Source organism: Planococcus citri, chromosome 2 (genome assembly GCF_950023065.1).
Source record: "Planococcus citri chromosome 2, ihPlaCitr1.1, whole genome shotgun sequence".
In the NCBI taxonomy this organism is placed as follows: domain Eukaryota; kingdom Metazoa; phylum Arthropoda; class Insecta; order Hemiptera; family Pseudococcidae; genus Planococcus; species Planococcus citri.
Genome location: NC_088678.1, coordinates 75,021,174 through 75,043,870, shown reverse-complemented (window position 1 = coordinate 75,043,870; position 22,697 = coordinate 75,021,174). Strand labels below are relative to the sequence as shown.

Genomic DNA, 22,697 nt, shown 5'->3' with positions numbered 1-22,697 from the left:
GTTTACCAGCCAGTAATATCTAAATAATCGAACCGCCACAATAGTTCCCTCCTTTTTTTTTTTTTTTTTTTTTTTTTTTTTTTAAATACTTAAACTAAATTAACATTTGAAACAAACGCGTTTACTTTTAACAGGATTTTCGCGAATACAACTAATAACATTTGAATTTACCACAAACGCTGGCTTTAATCGATCAATACTAACAACTACTGGTTTATTTTTATAATTAATAGTAAAATTTTTCTCAGATTTTGAAATAACGGCGAAAGGTCCTTCATAGGGTTGTTCTAATGGAGCTTTAACTCGATCTACCCTGAGAAAGACAAAATCTGATTCTAATAAATCTTTATTAATGAAGAATTTTTTTGTTGAATGATTCGAAGTAGGAATAGGACTGAGCTTTTGCATAACATTCCTTAAATTTGTAATGAAACAAGCAGTGTTTTGAGGTTTTTTAGAAATATTATTGAAAATATCACCAGGTAAACGAAGAGTCGTACCATAAACCATTTCAACAGGACTGACATTAGTGTCTGCTTTTATACAAGAGCGCAATCCTAATAAAATAAGGGGTAAAGCATCAATCCAGTTTTTTGAGTCAACACATTTGATAGAATCTTTGAGTCCACGATGAAATCTTTCAATTAAGCCATTTGCAATAGGATGATAAGAAGACGTTCTTATCAACTTGGTACCTAAAAGCTGAGCCAAAGAATGAAACAATTTTGATTCGAACTGTCTACCTTGATCAGTAGTGATATTTAAAGGACAACCAAATCTTGAAATCCAACCATGTAATAAAGCTGAAGCAACGGTTTCTGCTTCTTGATTTGGAATTGGAATAACTTCAGGCCAACGGGAAAAACGATCAATTATAGTAAGACAATAAGAGTTTCCTTTACATGGAGTTACTTTTATCAGGTCAATATGAATATGATCAAATCGTTCTGAAGTAATAGGGAATTCCCCAAAAGGGCTGTGATTATGTTTAAAAATTTTAGATTTTTGACAGGATAGACATTCCTTAGTCCATTTCGTTAAATCTTTACTCATTGAAGGCCATACATATCGTTTGGATATTAAAGCTTTTGTTGCACGACTACCAGGATGACTTATACCATGAAAAGCTAAGAATATTTCATAACGAAGTGATTTGGGAATGAATGGTCTATCAATTCCTGTTGAATAATCGACATAAACAGAAACAGAATCTGAAATTGGAATAGCAGCTAATTTTAAAGAAGTTTTATTTTTAGATTTTAAAAAAGAAGACAGTTCAATATCAGTCTTTTGTTCTTTTGCAATAATATCCAAATCAAACTTATTGGACAGAGAAATAGTTTCAATTCTAGACAATGTATCTGCTACGACATTCTTTTCTCCTGATACATGGCGAATATCGGTAGAGAATTGAGATATAAAATCAAGTTGTCTCAGTTGACGAGGTGATGCTTTTTCCAATTTCTGCTGAAATGCGAAAGTTAATGGTTTATGATCTGTAAAAATTTGAAATTCTCTACCCTCTAGCATGTAACGAAAATGTCTAATAGTCTCATATATTGCTAACAATTCTTTATCATAAACACTGTAATTTAGTTGAGAGGATGATAATTTTCTGGAGAAAAATGCTAACGGTAGAATTTTACCATCAATGTGTTGGTGCAGAACACCACCTATTCCAATGTCAGAAGCGTCTACCATGATAGATAAAGGAGCATTGGGAGAGCAATGTCCCAGTAACACTTCGGAAATTAAAGCTGATTTCAATTTTTGAAAAGCAATGTCTGAATCTTTATTCCAAACAATGGGTGATTTGTCATTTTTCCTACTTCCAGCAACATGTTTTTGCAATGGAATCTGGATTTCAGCCATAGAAGGAATAAAGCGATGATAATAGTTTATCATTCCTAGAAAATTTCTCAATTGATCAACTCGGGTAGGAATTGGAAAATTTGAAATAACTTCAACTTTTTCTTTCAAAGGACGAATACCTTCGGCAGAAATTTCATGACCTAAAAATTTCACCAATGGTACACCAAAACAACATTTTGCAACATTGATAGTAACACCATATTCCTCGAGCCGTTTGAATAAAATTTCCAAATGTTTGAGATGTTCGCTTTCAGATGAAGAAGCCACAATAATATCATCGATGTATACAAAAAGAAAATCCAGGCCCCTAGTAAGTTCATACATAAAGCGTTGAAAGGTTTGAGCTGCATTCCTTAAACCAAAAGGCATGAATGGAAATTCAAAAAGTCCAAAAGGAGTAGTTATAGCAGTTTTTTCAATATCTTCCTTGTTTACAGGGATCTGTTGATAGGCTCGAAAAAGATCAATAGTAGAAAAAATAGTCTTATTGAATAGTAGGTTAGAGCAATCTTGTATATGAGGAAGAGGGTAACGATCTGGTTTTGTTATTTTGTTAAGATTTCTGTAGTCTCCACAAGGGCGCCAAGAGTTTGGTTTTTTTCTAGCCATATGTAATGGACTTGCCCAACTTCCTTTTGAGGGTCGACAAATACCTAACTTTTGTAGAAAATCAAAAGTTTCTTTGGCAATTTTCATTTTTTCAGGATTCAAACGACGTGGAGAACAGAATACAGGGGGGCCTTCGGTTTCAATAAAATGTGTGATAGAATGTTTCACTTTTGAAATATCTAAAAATCGTTCCTTGGTTATAGCGGAGTACTTTTTTAAAAGATCAGAATAACATGACTTCTCAGATATCACTGAAACTTTAAAATTTTCAGTTTGAAACATCTTTCCTTTAGAAGAACATTTCGAAGTTAAATCAATTAGTTGATTTCCTTTTAAATCAACTAATAAACCAAAATGATAAATAAAATCAGCTCCAATAATTGGGCAGGAGATATCAGCTATGGTAAACGACCATTGAAAATTGCGCTGTAAATTTAAATTAACACGTAATATTTTTTGACCATAAGTTTTGATTTGAGAATCATTTGCACCATAAAGTGCAAGAGGAGCTAACTTTTTATCTTTGAAAATGGAGGCTGGTAGTACAGAAACATCTGCTCCAGGATCAATAAGAAATCTAAAATGAGAAATAGGATCATAAATAAAGAGGCGGCGAGTTTTTTTAAATTTGGTTGAATTGACAAAGCAAGAGGCCGCATTAATGCTTTGTCTAACTAGTTTTCCGATGACTCATATTTACAAGGAGGTATGCATTTTTTAGCTTTCTTTCCAAATTTATCATGATACCAACAAAAATCCTTATTTTTAGCTGGTGTAGGTTCACGATTACGAACATTTTTTGAATAATAATTACGACTACGATTACGATTACGATTTTCTCGCGAATTAGATGAATTACGTGAACGCGAATGAGATCTAGAACGATCTTGATCTCTTTTTAAAAGTATTCCAACCTGCTGTGTCAGTAATTCAACCTTTTGCTCCAGAGTTGAAGTAGAGGACGATGAAGAAACAGCATTTATGTAATTTCTGGGAATCTCCACCATTTTGTCAGCTGCCTCGAGTAAATCATCAATACCATCGTTTCTTGACACCAAAACTGTGTGTACATTTTCTGGTAATTTTTTCAGCCATAAACCTTTCAGGAAATTATCTGTAGCTTGACCATCAGCTAACTGTTTCATTTTTCTGAAAAGACTGGAAGGTTTCTGATCGCCTAAAATAATTTCATTTAGTAAAATGCTAACTTTTTTATCACCAGAGTCTGAAAACCGTTTAATCATTTTGTTTTTTAAATTATCGTATTTGTTTTGATTTGGTGGTGATAAGACAATATCAGTAATTTCGGACATAACGTCATGTTCAAGAGCAGCAATAATTGTATTGTACTTGGTTAAATCCGCAGAAATCCCAGCATTCGCAAACTGTGCCTCCACTTGAACAAACCATAATGTAGGATCGGCGCGCCAAAATGGTGGGCATTTAACATTAATGCGAGCTACAACTGGACCAACTGCATCTTGAAAATTGTCACCGTCAGGATTGGCCATGTTTACGTCGGGGTCACCAATTTGTAGGAAATACAAGAGAGTTGCAATGTTTATTATTTGAAGTAACATCATAAACTGATAAACGTAAATACAATCGTGTCACTTATCACATGATATGTTTACCAGCCAGTAATATCTAAATAATCGAACCGCCACACATACTTTTGAAATGACTCGCTCTGAAAAAAAAAAACTATCTACCTATATGAACTAGGCACGTGGAAAAGAATCATCCCGGAAGATTGATAATGCAAATGGGTCGTTTAAAATTACGAGTCCTAGAACATTAATTGCTTCGCGATAGGAACTTGGAAAGTCCACCTCTACACTTCCTTCTGCGCTCATTTTTATTGAGAACTATTCGTAAATGAGTTTGCGGATGGAGAGGGGCAAAAAGAGGTTGATGGGTTGAAAATTCCAAAAGAAACGTCAAGAGTACTCTCTACACCAACACGTTTATTAGAATGGATCGCCCAACAAATGTCGGTGGATTTTGACCAAATTCAGCAGAGACCTTCATTTTAAGTTTCAACTTACTCAGAAAATTTTTTAGCTTCGGAGGAGTGCCTGGAGGTGAAAAATAAGTCCTCGAAGAGGAGGAATTTTCGAAAAAAAATGTGATTTTTTCGCCCCTGGCACTTCACTTGTTTTGGGGAAATGACTCAGTTTCAAACGATAGTCCTATTTGAGATTTTGCGTTGACCTGAGCTATGGTCAACACAATTCAAAACCTCTTTTAGGGTTCTTTTGAGCGGTTGAAAATTTGCAAATCGCTTATTTTTAGACAAAATCGTGTTTTGAAAATTTTTTCTTGCCAAATATATATTTTGGAACGCAACTGTGCCAATTTTTTGATCGTTTTGCCAATTTCAAATGCAAAATATTTGCCATGAAAAAATTTTCGAAACACAATTTTATTCAAAAATAAGTGATTTGAAATTTTTTAACCATTCATTAGAAACCTAAAAGTGGTCTTGAATTTTGCCAGCAACAGTATAGAAATAGATTTATGCAAAATGACAAGTACTTACACTTTCGACTGGGCCATTTTTTCCAATGCAGCTAGCGATAGAAGCGAAAAAACACGATTTTTTTCTCAAATATACGTATCTCTTTGCTCCAAACACGCTTCCCCCATCAAGTTATCGGCTTTTATGACATTTTTTTGAACCCACCCCCCCAACCATCAACTTGAAGTTCAGTTGTGCTGAAAATTGGCTGAGAGTCAATTAGAAACAATTTTTGTTTCAGAGGTGTCCTAGAGGGAAGTTATGGGTCTTCAAAGAGGGGGAATTTTTGAAAAAATTGTACTTTTTTCGCCACATGCACTACCCAACCTGTATTGGGAAAATATACCAGTTTCAAAAGATTCAATGCAGAATCTCAAATACCATATTTTGAAACTGAGTCATTTTCCCAAAACAGGGCCTGGAACGAAAAAAGTGCAATTTTTCGAAAATGTCCCTTCTTCGAAAACCCATAGCCTCCCTCCAAGGACATTTTAAAAAGGCGATAGACCCGTATTAAGTGTGCAAATACGATTTGAAAGCTGTGTAAATTGTTTAAGATGAAGTGAAAGTTGAGAAAGTAGTGCAAAAATTGCTTACTAGGTTAAAAAACAGATTTAAGCCAAGTAAACACGTGGGGAACTAGAAAAATCATATTCAAAGTTTTACAAAAATTGTTCAAAATGCTGAAAAAGTTGCATGAAAAGTTGTAGATTTGTTCAAAATGATGAAGAATTTATTTAAAATGCCTTAAAAATTGTGAAACTTGCCTGAAAACAGTTCTTAAAAAATAAAATCTTTCAAAATGGTTGAAAGTTGCACGAAAAAATTTTCAAGATGCTGCAAATTTTGTTAAAATTGCGAAAAAGCGTTCAAAATTTTACTTCTAGGTAAACCCTAGAAATTCTAAAGTGCAAAAAAAATTGTGAAAATGGCGTTAAAATGATTTCAACTTTCAAAGAAGCGAAACCAAATTGTTTTGAGCTGACTAAATCATGTATTTTTAAAAAAGTGGTTTTTCTAAAAATCTATGAAAATTTAAAAAAAAAGTGTCAAAACTAGTTTGAAATTAGTATAGTGCAATGTAAAATAAATTTAAAATGGCATGGAAATTGCAGATATTGCGTGAAAATAGTCCAACTTAAGGGAAATTTGTTTTAATTATGCCAAAATACAGGGGTCGGCATAAGTTAGTATTCCTATTCGAAAACTGATGCGTTCTTTTTAACACCCTGTTGTGTGTAATGAGTAGATAGAAGATCTTGTAGGTAGTGCGTTGTGTTCGTGGAAGTCCCACCAACACTTTGGTAATAATACTTTTTTCCCCCGCTATGTCAATATTAGAAAAAAAATTAATTTTCATTTGAAAAAATTTTCGTTCGTGCAAATCGGAATACTAACTTATGCCGACCCCTGTATTGAAAGATATTGTTCCTGAAACTGGAAAAATATTTTGGAACGCAGTGGTGCCAATTTTTTGATCATTTTTCAAAAAAATCGAAAAAACAGTCAAAAACAGATGAGTTATAAAAAATTTTTAATTTTTTGAAATTCAAAACCACTGCGTTCCAAAATATTTCCCATGTTTTAGGCTGTAACAGTGCGATCAGTAATAACCTAGATAGACGAGTATTATAAAATATAAGAATCAATACCAGGAAGGGAGGTTGAAAAATATTCCCAAGAGAGTGAATATTTTTGCACTTAGTCGGATAGCTCAAACATCTATCAAGTCATTTCCGATGACACTGTTCATCTCACATTTGTACTCGCACCTAATTCACTCACACTGAATGAGGATAAGAGTAGAATTAATGACATGAATTTATTGCAATTAATTAAAAGACAACATTTTATAGTACATTAATTCAGGACGTTAAAGCCGAGTGTGCCATTGCAGGGTGGCTCATCGGTCATAGAAATACTTTTTTAAGGTATTCCTTATACCATGTAAGTGGTAGATAACGAAAAGACAACCATAATAAATTATAGTTTCTATACATTTGATTAGAAAATCGTAAAGATATTCAATAGTTCTCGGGGCCATTGAAAGACAGAGAATTAATCGTAATTATTACGAGTAGGTAATCACAATTAATTCTAAGAGGGCTAAGGAGATCGTTTCGTTTGTGGGCTAACCTCTATAAATGTACACATTTACTATCTCTCCTGCGGTCCCTCAATAAATAAGACCTTTAGCGATAGCACTAGTTTTAGATACACATTATTTCGATTAACTTACCTCAATGTCCGGATCCATTGGGTAGTTTATTCAGGCATTATTAAAAGGCACCTCAACATTACCGCGATTTAACGAACTTATGTAATGAAGAGTTAATAAAAGGAAATAATTAATAAAATTTACCATCAAGAGATGGTTCAATAAATGAATAAAGATTGCGGGGTCTCGGGCCCCAAGGGTTCCAAAAGACATTGCCACACGGCTGGCCACTCCAAGAAAAAGTGATGAGACAGCTCAGATGATCCTCGGATCACACCTCAGATCGTCGTAAGGATAGTTCACACATTACTCACTAGAGAGAGCTATTCTCTCTCTCGAGGTAGATGCTATATTTCCTCACATACGTGAAGAGTACACTATAGACCACCTCAAGGACATATTCTCATAATATCCCCTAAGGCGGTCAGGCCATAACTGCTCCTTACAAGGCTTTCAATATTTTCGCATAATTAATACGAAATATTAATTTGTCGAGAAAAAATTTTTAATGGACGATTTTATTCAAAAATAAGCAATTTGCAAATTTTAAACCGCTTTTGACTACAATAGCATATATTGACACAAAATCTCGAATACTTACATTTTGAGACTGTAGCATTTTTACGAAAACAGTTTGTGAAGCGACAGGAGCGAAAAAACACGTTTTTTCCCTGAAATACGAGTACCTACCTACCTCTTTATTCCGCAACACCCTCCCCCTATCAAGTTGTCGGTTTTTATGAAAAAAAATCTTTGAAAAATTCTTCCTTCCCACAACTTGAAATTAAGTCGTGCTGAAAGTCTTCCCAGGTTGAAAAAAATCACGAAACTAAAAAAATGTCATGTGAAAATTTTTCATTTATGTGCCAGCATTTTTCTAAATAATCCTTTTTTTTAAAGAAAAAGCCTCACCTCGGTTCTTCGAGCTGTTTTGATCCCGCCCTTCTATGAATCCCTCCTCTGCTAAAAAATATGAACAATTAATTTTTTACAAAAATGCAAGTCTTTGAATTTTTTATTTGTGGTAAAAATCCATCTTGATAGCCCTTTCAATGAAAATTTTTCAAAAAATTGAACATACCTATTGATTTTTTCAATTTTGTTTTGAAGGGGGGATGTTTCAAATAACTTTAAAAAATATTGTTGGATGCTAAGAGGCTGCAGGAAAGTTTTTCTTGAAAGAAAGGCTATTTAGACGGATTTTGACCATAAAGAAACATTTTCAAAAAAAATTCCGTATTTAATTATTTATTGTTTATTTTTTTTGGGGGGGGGGCACACAAACAAAACAAAAATACTTTGATACCTTACCAAGTTTTTTATTTAAAATAGAATAATTTTGACGTGGAATCGAGAAATATTTGGAGAAATTTTATTATATTGTATATTTTGTTTAATAAGTAGAAGTAGATACAAACTGCTGCGTATAGTTTTAGCGTAATTAGGTACTACCCTTATTACTTACGAATAATAAACTATACTTAGTTAAGTTACCTCGTTTTGAAAATTAGCTTACTTAGTTAGCAGAGGTTTTATTAATGAACAATGGTGCTGTCCGGGAATTGGTTAGGGGGGAGGTACATCAGAACATACTTTTGTTTTGCTAATGCGTGAAGTTATATTTAGCACCAAAAAATGAAAAAAGTAATAATTTTCAGAAAATTACGCCTCATTGTTTCAAAAATAAACTATTCTTACATGTAACACGAATAGAGCCTAATGAATAATAACAATACCTAATACCTATTCAAGTGAATTATTAACTTTATTCGGATATTACCTTGATTAAACCTCATCAGTTTTTGTATCCGCATCGATTACCTACTTCGATATCAGCCAAAGCAAGTGAAGCATGTTTTCGATGAAAAATGGTCTTACAAGTAAACAAGGATTTGAATGTAGTTCTGAATTGCTGGCTCAAGATACAATATACCACAAATGTGATGGACGAATTGAAATCACTCATTGTCACAAAGATATAGATCAGTGAATTGTAACATATGGCCAAATCATACTCATAAATCATGAACAGTAAAGTCAGTATTCCTTTTGGAAATTCGGCCGTGAAATAGAACGCCACAACAGTCAACAATACTATCGTTGACTTATTGCTTTCTTGTCTCATTTTGATGTTTCTCGGGTTATTCTGGACGCTGGCGGTTTGAGTTAATTGTTCTTGATGAGATTTTCTTGCTAATAAGGTAAAAACGAGCCTAAAAAAAAAAAAAAAATGGAAGCAAAAAAAGACAATAAATTGAACCGTGCCTGTATTGTCGAATACTTATAAGCGTTACTTCTTCCAGTTGGAATTCAATTATATGTATGTATAGCATAAGTAGGTACCTAAGAATAAGTCCGGCTAGCAGAATGCTTGCCAATGATCTAGCCATCAGCTCTTCTGTGTAGGTAGTATACGAATTTGAAATCAATCGGGCTTGCTTCGTTTTCGTCCATGTAGTAACCGACCGATGTTTCACTTACGTTGAACGTTTTAACACGATACATAAAATATAATGACATAGTAATAAGGCAAACAATTATATAATTAGCAATCACTACGTTACGGGTTATTTTCATGTTGCACCAATGTTTTTCCTTCAGTGGATGTACTACAGCTATGTATCTCCACACATAGCTAACTGCACTGTGAGGAATATTGATATAAACTGAAACGTGACTATGAAATTGACGCAGTAATCATCAAATATTGTCCATCCATATGACCATCGAATGTCAAAACCACCGAACATCAGCCATACGTACGGGATACGAGCCAGTAATATTAGAAAATCAGCGACGGCAAGATGTGTATGTAAATATCAGATTCGGCGAGGAAATCATAATTTTTCTTGTAAATACCAGTACGTTGAGTAGATTGGTAATCACTCCTACTAAAGATATTAGCGTACTGACGTACAAGTAAACATTCCTTGCGTAATGATTTCCAATTTCCATTAATGTGATTCCACAATATGGTACTTCAGCCTCCATCTTGGGTTTTTAATTGTGATTATCAATGTATTCCAATGACTGTTGTGCAATATCAAAACTGAACGTTAATCTCAATTCGTTTCTAAAGCATTTATTTTTTCGCGAACGACCAAACTGTTTGAAATAATTGTTACGATTACCGAACAATATACACTTAAAAATTTCATTATAATTATTACCAAATGTAATTTCACTAATAAGTTGGCTAGATATATTAAAAATATGGTTTCAATATTCAAAACATGCAACACGAAACTTGCGTTGAAACGCGATCAATTCCAGCTACGCAGTGGTTCCGGGCTTTTATGAACCTTCAAATTTTTATCATATTTATGACAAATTCTTCAATATCGCATTGGTCGTTGCCATATTATTTAATCGGTTTTTTTTTTAAACGAGATATAAACACATATTTTCGTAATAATGACGATATTTTATGAAACTTATCAGAGTAAAAAAATTCCAACATTTCGAAAAATAGGTATACCTATCTACCAGTTTTTTTATTTGATGCTTTAAGGTTGAATTTTTCACTTCCCAAGTTTGAAAAGAAAGGCTCGTTTATAATGGCAATTGAAAACCGCAAAAAATATTCAAAAGTTGAAATATTTTGGAATTTGGTGGCGTAAAGTTCAGAGGAAAATAGCGAAAATCAGACCTTTTTTGGTTTTATTGGGGCACAGTATAATTCTTGATGCTGTGGGTTCATAATTTTTTGTACCCCCTCTCCACTCCAAACATCCGAGAAGAATTGATTTTCGCTTTATCTTCTACAAAAGATTCTTCTTGTTCCACAATTACCAAACAAAAGTCCTGTTTTGTTTTGCCAAACCTGCTTATCAGGTTCTAGTTTTCTTGCCGAATTTAACTAAGTCAAAAAATGCAAATTTTTGAAAAGTTGTCCAAAATGTTAATTTTGGGAGGGAGGATGTCGAAAAACGTCAATTTTTGGAACAATTGTCAAAAAGTGTCCATATTCGGTGAAGTTGTCAAAAAGTTCCAATTTTTGCCACAGTTCAAAATGGTTAAATGAGGAGGTGGAAAGCAAAGCAGGATAAGTCCAACTTTCACTTTTTGTGGAAAAACGCAAAAAACTGCTGTGAAGCTATGGGTCAACCAAATTTCTCAAACTTAGTCTTAAATGAAAGAGGAGACTCATCATAATTAATCCCCCATATTTTGAACTTCAAAAAATTTGATGAGGGGGCGCCAGGGGCAACTTTGTATCAACTTATCCTGCTTTGCTTCAGTTTCAAAAAGTTATTACGTTTTGCTTCAGTTTAGCAGTTTCAAATTACGACAAAACTGCGACAAAATGTAATAAGTCCACTAATTTCAGTGGAAAAAATGAGAATGTTGGTAAAAAATAAATAATTTGGATGTTTATTCATCTTTTAGATTACAATATAGCTATATGCAGCACAAAAGATGATAAAAAATCATAATAGGACAGAATTGTCTTTAAAAAAAATTAACAGCTTTCAGAATGATCGGAATCCATTTTTTTTCGAAGAAATTTAATTAATACAGCTCTAAAATACTCACAAAAACACAAAAGTGGCTTTGACAAAACTTCTTCCTCAAAATTTTATGAAAAAGCCAGGAGATATTTTTTTTGTTTTTTGACCACCCCATTTTTCAGTATTGAACACCATAATTGTAAAATACCAAAACATTTTCATAACCGAAATTTAGCGTAGAATCCATTTCTGTTATGGTTGAGGCATAATTCTACAGGTTAGACAAAAATAAACACAAAAAAGTAGCTGAGGAGGTGGACTTATTACGTTATGACGCACGATGACATGGACTTAACTGGGTTTTGTCGCAGTTTCAAATCTTTATCACGAATTTTCACCCATTTAAGAGTACTTTTGGGTTTTGAAAGTTACACCACTGGATTCCTCGTTGAATTTTACTAAAGACAGTGATGCTAACTCGAAAATAAAAAAACGGGACTTATCCTGCTTTGCTTTCCACCTCCTCTAAATCGTCTTGTTCTTGCTGTCCCAAAAAAATTAGATTTTTGCCAAAATTGTCAAAAAATTCAATTTTTCTGTCATAATTGTGAAATATTGTCAATTTTTTGTGAGTTGATGAAATGTTGTGATGTTTTTTCGTCATAAGTTCTCAAGAAGTAGTTAAAAAAGTTGCAGAAAAACTTATAGATTTATTCAAAACAATGAGGAATTTATTTAAAATTCCATAAAAGCGGCAAAACTTGCGTGAAAACAGTTTTTAAAAAAGTATAATTCTTCAAATTAATGTATAAATTGATAAAATTATCAAAAAATTATTGAAATTTGCACGAAAAAAAATGTTCTAGATGCTGAAAATGCAGTTAAAATTGTAAAAAAGCGTTCAACGTTGTGCTTAAACACTTGAAAAATGGAGTAAAAAAATTCTAAAATTCCAAGAAATTTGTGGAAATGGCATGAAAATGATTTGAACTTCCGAAGAAGTGAGAATTTGTTTTAAACTGACTAAATTATTTTTGAAAAAGTGGTTTTTCGAAAAATTTTCACAATGTTATTGAAATTTCAGAAAAGGGGGCTCTCCAAAAATGGGAGGGGATGTGGATCTGAAATTTTTCATGCGGAAGTTTCTCTATGGTACTCGCCTTCCATGCTAATATCAACTCGAACGCTTTCGGAGACCCTTTCACACCTCTTAGGCGCCTATATAGCCCAGTCAAATAGCGGGAAAAAATAGGTGAACCCAGACATAATTGGGATCAAAGGTTTTTTCTGCGAATATTGTCTAGGATGGTGTAGTGAACAACATACTAAAAGCCCCCGCCCCTACCCCTAGAGCTAATCCCCCCCACAGTGGATCAAAGCCCCTCCCCCAATCCATTTTTGTCAAAAAATTACTTTTGAGTAAAATGAGCACTGATTATTTAATTTCTCCTCAAATACCTATCAAATGAGCTATCAACCAACTCCCTAGCCCCAAGGGGGGCGCTACGACCCCCTCAAAGTGATGTGATTTCAATAAGTTTACATTTCATGACTTTGGGACTTGAAACCTGTTCTAATCGATCAAATAAAGTCAAACTTGAGGAATGGGATTATTTTGGAACCTAAAGTCGACCCCTAGGGTGGGGGAGGGTCAAATTTGAAAATTACGGTAAGGTCATTTTTTTGGAGGGCCATAATATCGTCCCAAATGAATGAAAATGGTCCAAAATCATATTATTGGTCAGTATTCCCATTGTGATTAACATATCCAAATTTCAGCTTCCTAGGTCATCCCCACTTCTTTTAAGGAGGAAAAAACCGAAAATATGGGTAAAATGAGGGGGCTTCCACCTTAATTCCGCCTTGAATGGGGTGGGAATGACCTAGGAAGCTGAAATTTGGATATGTTGATCATAGTGGGAGTACTGACCAATGATATGATTTTGGACCATTTTCATTCATTTGGGACCATATTATGGCCCTCCAAAAAAATGACCTTACCATAATTTTCGAATTTGACCCTCCCCCACCCTAGGGTCGACTTTAAGTCCCAAAATAATCTCATTCCCCAAGTTTGACTTTATTTGATCGATTAGAACAGGTTTCAAGTCCCAAAGTCATGAAATTAATGTAAACTTATTGAAATCACATCACTTTGAGGGGTCGTAGCGCCCCCCTTGGGGCTAGGGAGTTGGTTGATAGCTCATTTGATAGGTATTTGAGGAGAGATTAAATAATCAGTGCTCATTTTACTCAAAAGTAATTTTTTGACAAAAAACGGATTTTGTGGGGCTTTGATCCACTGTGGGGGGATCAGCTCTAGGGGTTAGGGGCGGGGGCTTTTAGTATATTGTTCACTACACCATCCTAGACAATATTCGCAAAAAAACCTTTGATCCCAATTATGTCCGGGTCAAATCGTAATTTGACTGGGCTAATAGCCTTTATGTATTTTTCAGGAACCGCCCTTTTTTAAATGGCTATAGTTCCACCCCCCTTGAACGTACGAGGAAAGTTGATGCATCATTAGATCGGAAATTTGATGTAGATTCTTTTGTCTAACTACATATTTTTCGCTAAAATGCAATGCGGGGGAGAAAATGTCGAAAAACGTGTTTTGGGGGGCTAAAATCCACCGTGGGGGGAACGCTCCGGGTGGATCGGGGACGGGTCCAGATATGTTGTTAAGGACACCCTCCTGGAAATTTTAAAGCAAAAAAATCTTTGTTAGCAGTTTTGTTTGGGTTTGCCCCCATAAAGTGCTTTACCGACTGGACTATTCAAAAAAAAAGTAAGTCAAAATTCGAGAAATTAATGATGTTTTTTGATTTTGTTCGAAAACATCATAAGTCGAAAAATTGTGATTGATATAATTTCCGAAAAACGGTTAGAAATTGCATTTGAAAATTATTGTTCTTAGGTTGTATAGGTATAGGTCCAGAAATCCAACTTTTGGGCCAGGTTAGAATTTTGAGTCGCTTCACAGGAATGGTTATGGCACATTTCACTCACTCAGATGAACTGAGCTTGAAAACTAACCTTCAATTTCGAATCAGCATCACTAAAAACATAAGTACCCGGTTGGCAAAATGGCATTTTTTAGACAGTGCATCTGAATAGGGATATGACCACATATCAGTCAGAATGTATTTTCTGACTGCCAAAACGGCAATATCTGACTGTGGTTCTGAGTGTGGATCTGACTAGTCAGATCCACGCTCGACGAGTCAGCGCCATCTTGGAATATCAAAAAAATACTTGTTTCTGATTGGTTGATTGTAGTCAGACTGCGAATCTGACTGCCAAAACGGCAATTTCTGACTGCAGAAATGAGTAGTCAGATATCACCAGAAATGTGCCAATCGGGTAGTGTAGTACCTTGATACAAGACCCGACGTTTTTTGATATTTTTGACATTTTGGTCTCATTCAAGGAGCTTTAAGGGCCTCTAATTTAGTAGAAATAATTTTTTATTTTTTATTTTTATTATTTTTTTAAAAAACAAAAATGGTTTTTTGGCTTTCTTCCAAAATCAGTTCCCCGCCCTCACCAGAAGTTGAATATTCAAAGTAGATTTCAAGGTCGTTTTCAAGGTTGGTCAATCGCTTTAAAACAGCCTAGTAGATAAAATTCAAGTGCAACGTTCGAAAAACACATTTTGGGTGGTACAACGTACAACCTCTCCCCTTCTAGTGAGCGGATGTAAAACTATTTATAAAGGCCAAATCACGAGGGCTTTTCAATTTTAATATTTTTCTCAATGTTTCGCTCAAAACTAATTTTTTCAAATCCCCCTCCCCTTTCTTCGGTAGTAGTAAAATGAGTTGAATTTTTGTACGATTAATTGAAAGGTTCTCTGCTTTGTAAACAGTTATGAAAACGAATATTTCAACATTTTTATTGCAGAGTAAGATTGATTCAGTAAGACTATACTTAGGAACTAATCAAATTAAATCAACGTTTCATAAATCGATATCCTTATTGCTGTTAGATAAGCACACGTAGTATACGTAAAACGCACAAAAGCTCATGAAAACCCAAACACACAAGATGTTATTCATGAAAGTACCCAAATTATACAGTACCAGCTAGTCTATGCATCTACCACTTTGCATCGAGGAGATAAAACATATGCTTAAACGAACGTATAATGTGAAAAGCCACACCACAGCACTGTATCCCTCTACCATATGCGATATTATATGTAGCGTTCGAGCGCAGCGTGAGCTGAAAAATTTCCATTTTGTGAACCGCTCGAAGCAAAAGCTCATTATACGATGCATCCGCGTAATAATTAAGTGTGCTGTACGTTTGGCACGGTAACTATTACCAGTACATAGATACACGACGACGTACCTACTTACTATACTCACAAGCAGGGATGGGATCTGTATCAAAACCAGATTTTCATTTATCTACCCACTGCCCTACATAGAAAATTCGACGATCCGTTAATAAATCGTAATAATGATTCGCAGCTTGTAAACTTGCTCTTGAGTCTAGGTTACTGTTACAGTGTGTGGTGGTTTTTACTCGTGTGTGTCGAAGGGTACCTTATTATATCTCATTATGATTTTAATTTATCGTTTCACAAGGTTGTAATTGCTTTTTGACCGATTGTACGGAAAAGCTTTCGTAATCGTACAGATAGGTACCTTCCTAATTTGTAAAGTATTGCCCGTCCAATGATGATACGTACGTATGTACGTTTCTCTCGATGAAATTTATTTTATTATTTTTTTCCAATTTTACAAGCTTTTTACGTCTTTGAACGATGAGGTATTGCGCGTTATTGGCAAAATCATCCCTTAAGTGAGGTTTTGTTGCGTAACCATCGGTTGCTATTTGCTTTGTAATCGTCTTCCATTGTAACGCTTCAGTTGATAAGCTAACACAGAATTAACCGCTCGATGCTCGAACCACGCATCGTCGACCTTTCCAATTTTATCCGCCTCATTCGCGAACTTAATCTTCTTGTTGCTTTGAAACAATCGTTCGTCAAATGTAACCGTATTATGAGCGAAACATTTTAATCATGAGCTAAATCTTTTGAATGTTATTTTGTGGAAGAAATTCAGAATTAAGGTGTAATTAAAAACTTTATGTACTCGTATTATTCCCCTTGAGAAAAAATAATAGGCAATTGACAGAGTCGACCTCGCCCCTGTCTGAATAAATGTCATGTGCTTATGATTAGGTATTTCATAATGCGGAGACGTTTATGTATCTTCTGCGAAAAAGAACTAGAATCTGAAAAAAATTTCTTACTGTAAGTAAATTAAAATCAAACGTGATATGTTTCGCCTTACCGATAACGATATCATTACTTTTTGGTTTCAAAAATTTCGTATAATTGGACAGGTACAGAAAATGATCATAATTTACAACAGTCTACACAAATAAATACAGCTTACATGTAGCTGAAATTTTAAATACATTATAAATACTTCGAACATAGGAATTGTGACTTTTGAGTTTTGATGTTTTCTAGTTACAAATAGTTTGAATTCTAGTTAAATTACATCACAAACATACGAGCACTTACCTACTTGGAACCAAAATAGGTAATTTTACAGATTTTCAAATCAATCTCTAGCTTGCTACAACTATGCTAATGAGCTGATTTTTTACATAGGCAACGAATTTAGTATAAAGTATAAAAGAGCTCTTTGATGTTTTGGTTCAGTTTTGAAAATTTTTAGGACTCCAAAAATGGGGGGGGGAGGTGTGAAGGGTCAAAATTCAAAATTTTCAAAATTTTCAAAATATCTCAACGACTTTGTCTGAATCACTACGAAACAAACCTATGTTCCAAATATCATAAAAAAAATCCATCCAGTCATTTTTCAAAAAATCGAACGAATGTAAGGCAAAAAATAAAAATTTAGCAAAATAACAAAAATCAGGAAGTTTGTTTCTTATTAAATTTTCATCATATACGAAATTGGTTTTAATCTACCAAGATAAAACTCGTCAAAATAAACTACATGTTGTATACTATTGCATTTTTTCAAAAAAATACATATTTACGAAGTATACGACTCACACATTTTAAAACAAATAATTTATACATTTTTTTTTATTACATTCACATCATTTCACCAAAATTCGACGGAATTTTAAATTTATTAACACTGTTTTTAACAAACAATTCAGGTAGGTATTTTTCTTGCATTTGAGAAACTTTTGCTACATTTTCCTCAACTTTAAAACAGCAACTTTCAACACTTTGTTGATTTTACGTAGGTAATCATTAAATGTATATTTGAGACCGTTTAAATAACTTTAGGTCACTTATTATGCCTGAAAAATAATGAGTTTCAGTACCCCAAAGATGTTGAGTTCCGGTTGCGCCAAAATTGGCTTGAAATTCAAAAATTTATAGTTCAACTCGTGCCATGCATCAAGTATTGGATTTTGAGGGCACTGATGTAAATTTTGAGGATTAACGTGAAAATCGATAACTCTCACGATATTTTGATTCCAGTACATTTTTCGACCCCCGATCTTCTCTAAACGTTGGAAAAATCTTCCACAGAGAATTTTAAGTTAACATAAACTTTTTGCTTTTGTTGGTTTATTCAAGTTTTTTGAATTATTTTCTTTCGGGTAAAAATACGAGGTATTGAAATTTTCATATCTTTCAAATTATTTTCAAAGCAATGGAAAAGTCGTTTTGAATTACATGGTTTGTAAATCATTAAAGTTGTAAAAAAAAAAAAAAAAGATTAAAATTACCTTACCCCTAAGTTAACATTTTTGTATTTTTTCAGAAATTGTATTCGGATAAAATTTGTTATCTTTAAATTTAATTTCGTGACATTTTGATCAATTTTTGTCATTTTTTATTTACCATTTCAATATTTTCGAGCAAATTTATTTTTTAGTCATTTCGGAGGAATTCAGATTTTTCAAAACAAAGATAAAACTTTGACAATGATTTCGAGTTCTGAAAAAAAAATCGCAGGATTTTTGGTAGATGATTTTCGAAATGTTTCCATAACTTTGGCAATACTTGAGTATTTTCAAAAACTTTGATTTTTCGAAAGAAAATTATTTGTACCGACCTACCTTTCAAATTTAGTACCCTATTTAATGGTTTTTAAAGATATTTATTTCAAAAAAAATTTCACAATTTTTGGGTCTTTTTCCATTGATTTTTTTTTGTTTTTATTTTCTAAAAGAATTTTTGATATTATCAATCGTGATTTATCATTAGAATAAAGGTCTGTTTTCAATAAAATTATTTTTATTTTCCAAATTTTCTGTGAATTTGCTGGAAGTTCCTTTGACTGATGGTTTCTTCCTGAAATTTAATTCATGCAGCAACGATTTTCAGCATTCAACACGTTCATTAAATCCCCTTTTTCTCGTATAAAAATGCACATTTTTGACTCATAAACAAAGCCATTTTATACTCGAGAAATAAAATTTAATCTGGAGTGTTGATGCTGTTTTGATAATTTGATTTTGTGATAAGAGTATTGAATTCGCGGTGTGTTTATCCATTCAACAAACTCTATTTTGAAATCCAATCCAGCTTCTGACAGATTGTGGGAATTTTCCTTGCGAACGAAAATTTTCCAAGCTCGTTTACTTACCTTAAACGAAGTATGATATTACTTGAGTAGTGTTCAATGAGTAGAGTAGAACATATTATTTTAATTGTAGACCTACCTAAACTTCAAGCACAAAGGTAGCCTTTTTGAAACCATTAAAGTGTGTTTAATTATACTCGAGCATAAACAGGTAGGTATATAATATAATATTTTGGAAGTAATAATTAAGAAAACTTTTTTCAACGCATTGCTCCCCCTTCCGTGCCTTCCTCAATTTGTATGTAGATACTCCACTATACGTTTATGGTAGGAAACTTTTCGTGATTTTTAATAACGTGATAATTAATTTTTTTGGAAGACACTGGGTACTTTTTGGTGCTCTGTAATTATTAAATTAGGTTTTTTGTCCGTCTGTGTGCTGAACTCCTCCTTCTATGCAAATATCGACCGGAAAATTCTCTCGAACAAATTGACCTTTTTTTTCTTCACTGATGACCTTTGAAGGTCAATAAATGTAAAGACAGCCTTTCGGATGATGTTTTTTTTTTAGTTTTGGATACTTGACTCCTTGAAATTGTTTGGTCTAGTCCACAAAATGGAGCTTTACGTATAAGTTTCCGCGTTTAAAGTTGATGGCGGGTTGTGCGCCAGGAGCGTTTTTTCTTTTATATGCAATTCCATGTAAAGAAACAGAACAAACTTGTAAAAAATTTAATTCTGAGTGAAATGATAAGAAGTTTAATTGAATTTATTTCTAGTCTACTGTTTTCAAATTTAACCGAATTGAAATTCTTATTGGTTTACTTATTTAAAGGAAACTCTATAATACTCGAAGCTAGGTAAACACGTGATATAAATTTTGATTTCTCGAATTAAACACCAAGGTGCATTTTTGAAAAGCAAAAGATCTACGAACTCAGCTTACTACAAAACTACTTAAAGTTGTTTGGTTTTGATTTTACATTGTTGATATTCGATTGAAAAATTGATAATTTTTTGTAGGTATGTACTTTTTTTGGTTCAGGTAAGTTGAAGATTTGACGTACCTAGCTACTTACTTAATGAAATGTCCAATTTCAGTGAGTAAATATGTACATGAATTAATAATTATTGTAATTAAATACAAAATGATGAGTGGCAATATTTGAGAACTTGGATTGCTTGCGAAAAAAAATGTCGAAGGATTTGGACCAAAATTCAGTGGAAATTTCCATTTCGAGTTGAAAGGGGACATTTTTGTAAAAATTTGAGAATAAAAAATTTTTGAAACACAATTTTATCCAAAAAATAAACTTTTGCAAATTTTTAATCGTTCAGTAGGATCCTAATGGTGGTTTTGGATTTTAATAGAAATGGTCTCAGTCGACGCAGAATCTCAAATTCTATCTTTTTAAAGTGGACCACTTTTCCAAAACAGGTTGGACGGGGCTTGAGCGAAAAAACCACGATTTTTATGAAAAATTCCGCATCTTGAGAACACATATCTCCTCCCCAGGAGCACCTTCGGAGCTAAAAAAAAAATGCTGAGTGGTTTTCAACTCCATAATGAACGTTTCCTCTGAATTTGATCAGAATTCTGCACCAATTTTTTTTTTTGCGATCCACCCTGATCTACGTACTCGCAGATACGAAACAATTACACCTTAGGACATGGTGTTTACAAGGCTTGAATTTCTAATAATCTTCAACATCTCATCTATACTCGTATGAGATGCGGCAAATTTCACCTTCAGCACTCTCTAACCTATATCTACGTATACACGTAACCGTTTAATTAAACCATTTTAAACAATTTCGTCTTTAACTAATATATCGACACTTCACGCTTTAATCTCTTCAATTTATAATTAGACGCGTTGAAAATTGACGCAACGACTAAAGTTGGCACGCGGTTATATAAAATTTGCAAACACTTAACCCTATTTAAATTTAGTTTACCCTCAAGTTTAATTTAACACTTAATCTCTCCAATACCATATCTTATCGCGTCGAGTAATTTCCTCTCGCATATACGCGTGAAATTTGACACTATACTAACGCAACGCATCATCCATGAAAGCGAGAAACACAAGATGAACAAGATGATTAAATCAGCATTTCGTTAAGATTAACCGCCGACTAGCTCGTAAATTTTACACGTACTTAGAATTCGTCGCGTGAGTTATTGGCTCAAACTTTTTTTTTTACATACAGAGTACGAAACACAGTACAGCCCAAGCGAGGCGAATTTTATCGCTTTGTATAAAGTTTCGTGTAGAACGAGCTACTGCAACTCTCTCTAGACACGTTCTGGGTGTTTAATTCGCAGACGACGCGTGTATTTCTGTATAAAATAGCATTTGTATTTTGTTTTTATACTTTGAAGGTGTTCTGCCTGTGCTGTGCCTACCTCTGTTGCCTTATTTTGTTTGCTTACATCAATTGAATTTCGTGTTGTAGTGTAGGTATACCTATTCGATAGCGCATGAAGAAATTCTTGAGACATTTTTAGGCCATATTATTGGGCCATTTTTCAAAATAAATTTAATAAAATATTATCGATCTTTGTTCGTACGCTGAGAAATCTCCAAGTCTAGTCAGGTGCTGATTACATTATTGTTGTTTTGCAAACGATTTTCTACGTAGTTTTCGCTTCACGTCACGTACCAATGGCGAATTTAATTTTCACTTTTACTCGTTCAATATCAAGTCATTACATAGTGACGTTGTGAAAATATATATTTTTCTGTGTGCGGAGTAAGGGTAAACTTGGTGTTTTTGTATGACAGTGCGGTAGAATTTGGGTCTATATGAAGGTTGCTATAAAAGTGGAGGAAATGAAGCTGATTTCAAGGGATATGTGGGGGATGATGGAGATAAAAATGGGTAAACATGATTATGATGTTAGTGGACATTTTTTTTTGGTCTTTTCCCGCTCCCAATGAAATTATAAAAGGGTATTTCCAGGTAATATAGGCGAAATGGACCTGTTCCAGGGTTTGGAAAATTATGATGGATTATTGTTGGGTACCTCCAAAAAAAAATTTCGAGCGGAATTTCCATCCCACAACTAACCCCCCACCCTCTTTGACAGTATAGTCCAAAAACGTGTTTTTTGAGGAAAAATGGATAAGGTTACCCTGGAGTAGTGTGGAGAAAATTCTGGTACCACGCGGAATGCGCATGGAAAGCATGGGGCATTCAACACGACTTTTTTAAAAAAATTTTATCATAGAGGTGGGTGTAAAATTGACAAAATAAAACTTTCAACCGCCACTGCTCCGGATTGAAGGGTTGGGCACAAAAACAGTTTTCGCCAAAATGTGTCTTCTTACAAGTACTTTCTTCCTACCAATCCATAAAATTAAATTTTTGTCTGCAAAATGACTCAAATTTGCAAAAAACCCTGACTTGACAAATTGTGATCTTCACAGATTCACTCAATTCCATCTCTCAACTAAGATCCAAATCTAAGCAACATCCAATTG

General features: G+C 33.8%; 2 protein-coding genes across 3 annotated transcripts in view; one reads left to right on the top strand and one right to left on the bottom strand.

The window, feature by feature from the left end:
* LOC135837740 (uncharacterized) overlaps window positions 1–22,697 on the top strand; it is a 310,851-nt gene that overhangs the window by 55,948 nt on the left and 232,206 nt on the right. The window lies entirely within an intron of this gene.
* Window positions 3,156–3,992, bottom strand: LOC135834167 (uncharacterized). Its single transcript, XM_065348005.1, has one exon. It carries the CDS (start codon window positions 3,990–3,992, stop codon window positions 3,156–3,158), a length of 837 nt encoding a protein of 278 aa, XP_065204077.1.

Excerpts from the sequence above, each read along its gene's own strand:
- LOC135834167 (XM_065348005.1), bottom strand. The coding sequence starts at position 3,992 with ATGGCCAATCCTGACGGTGACAATTTTCAAGATGCAGTTGGTCCAGTT.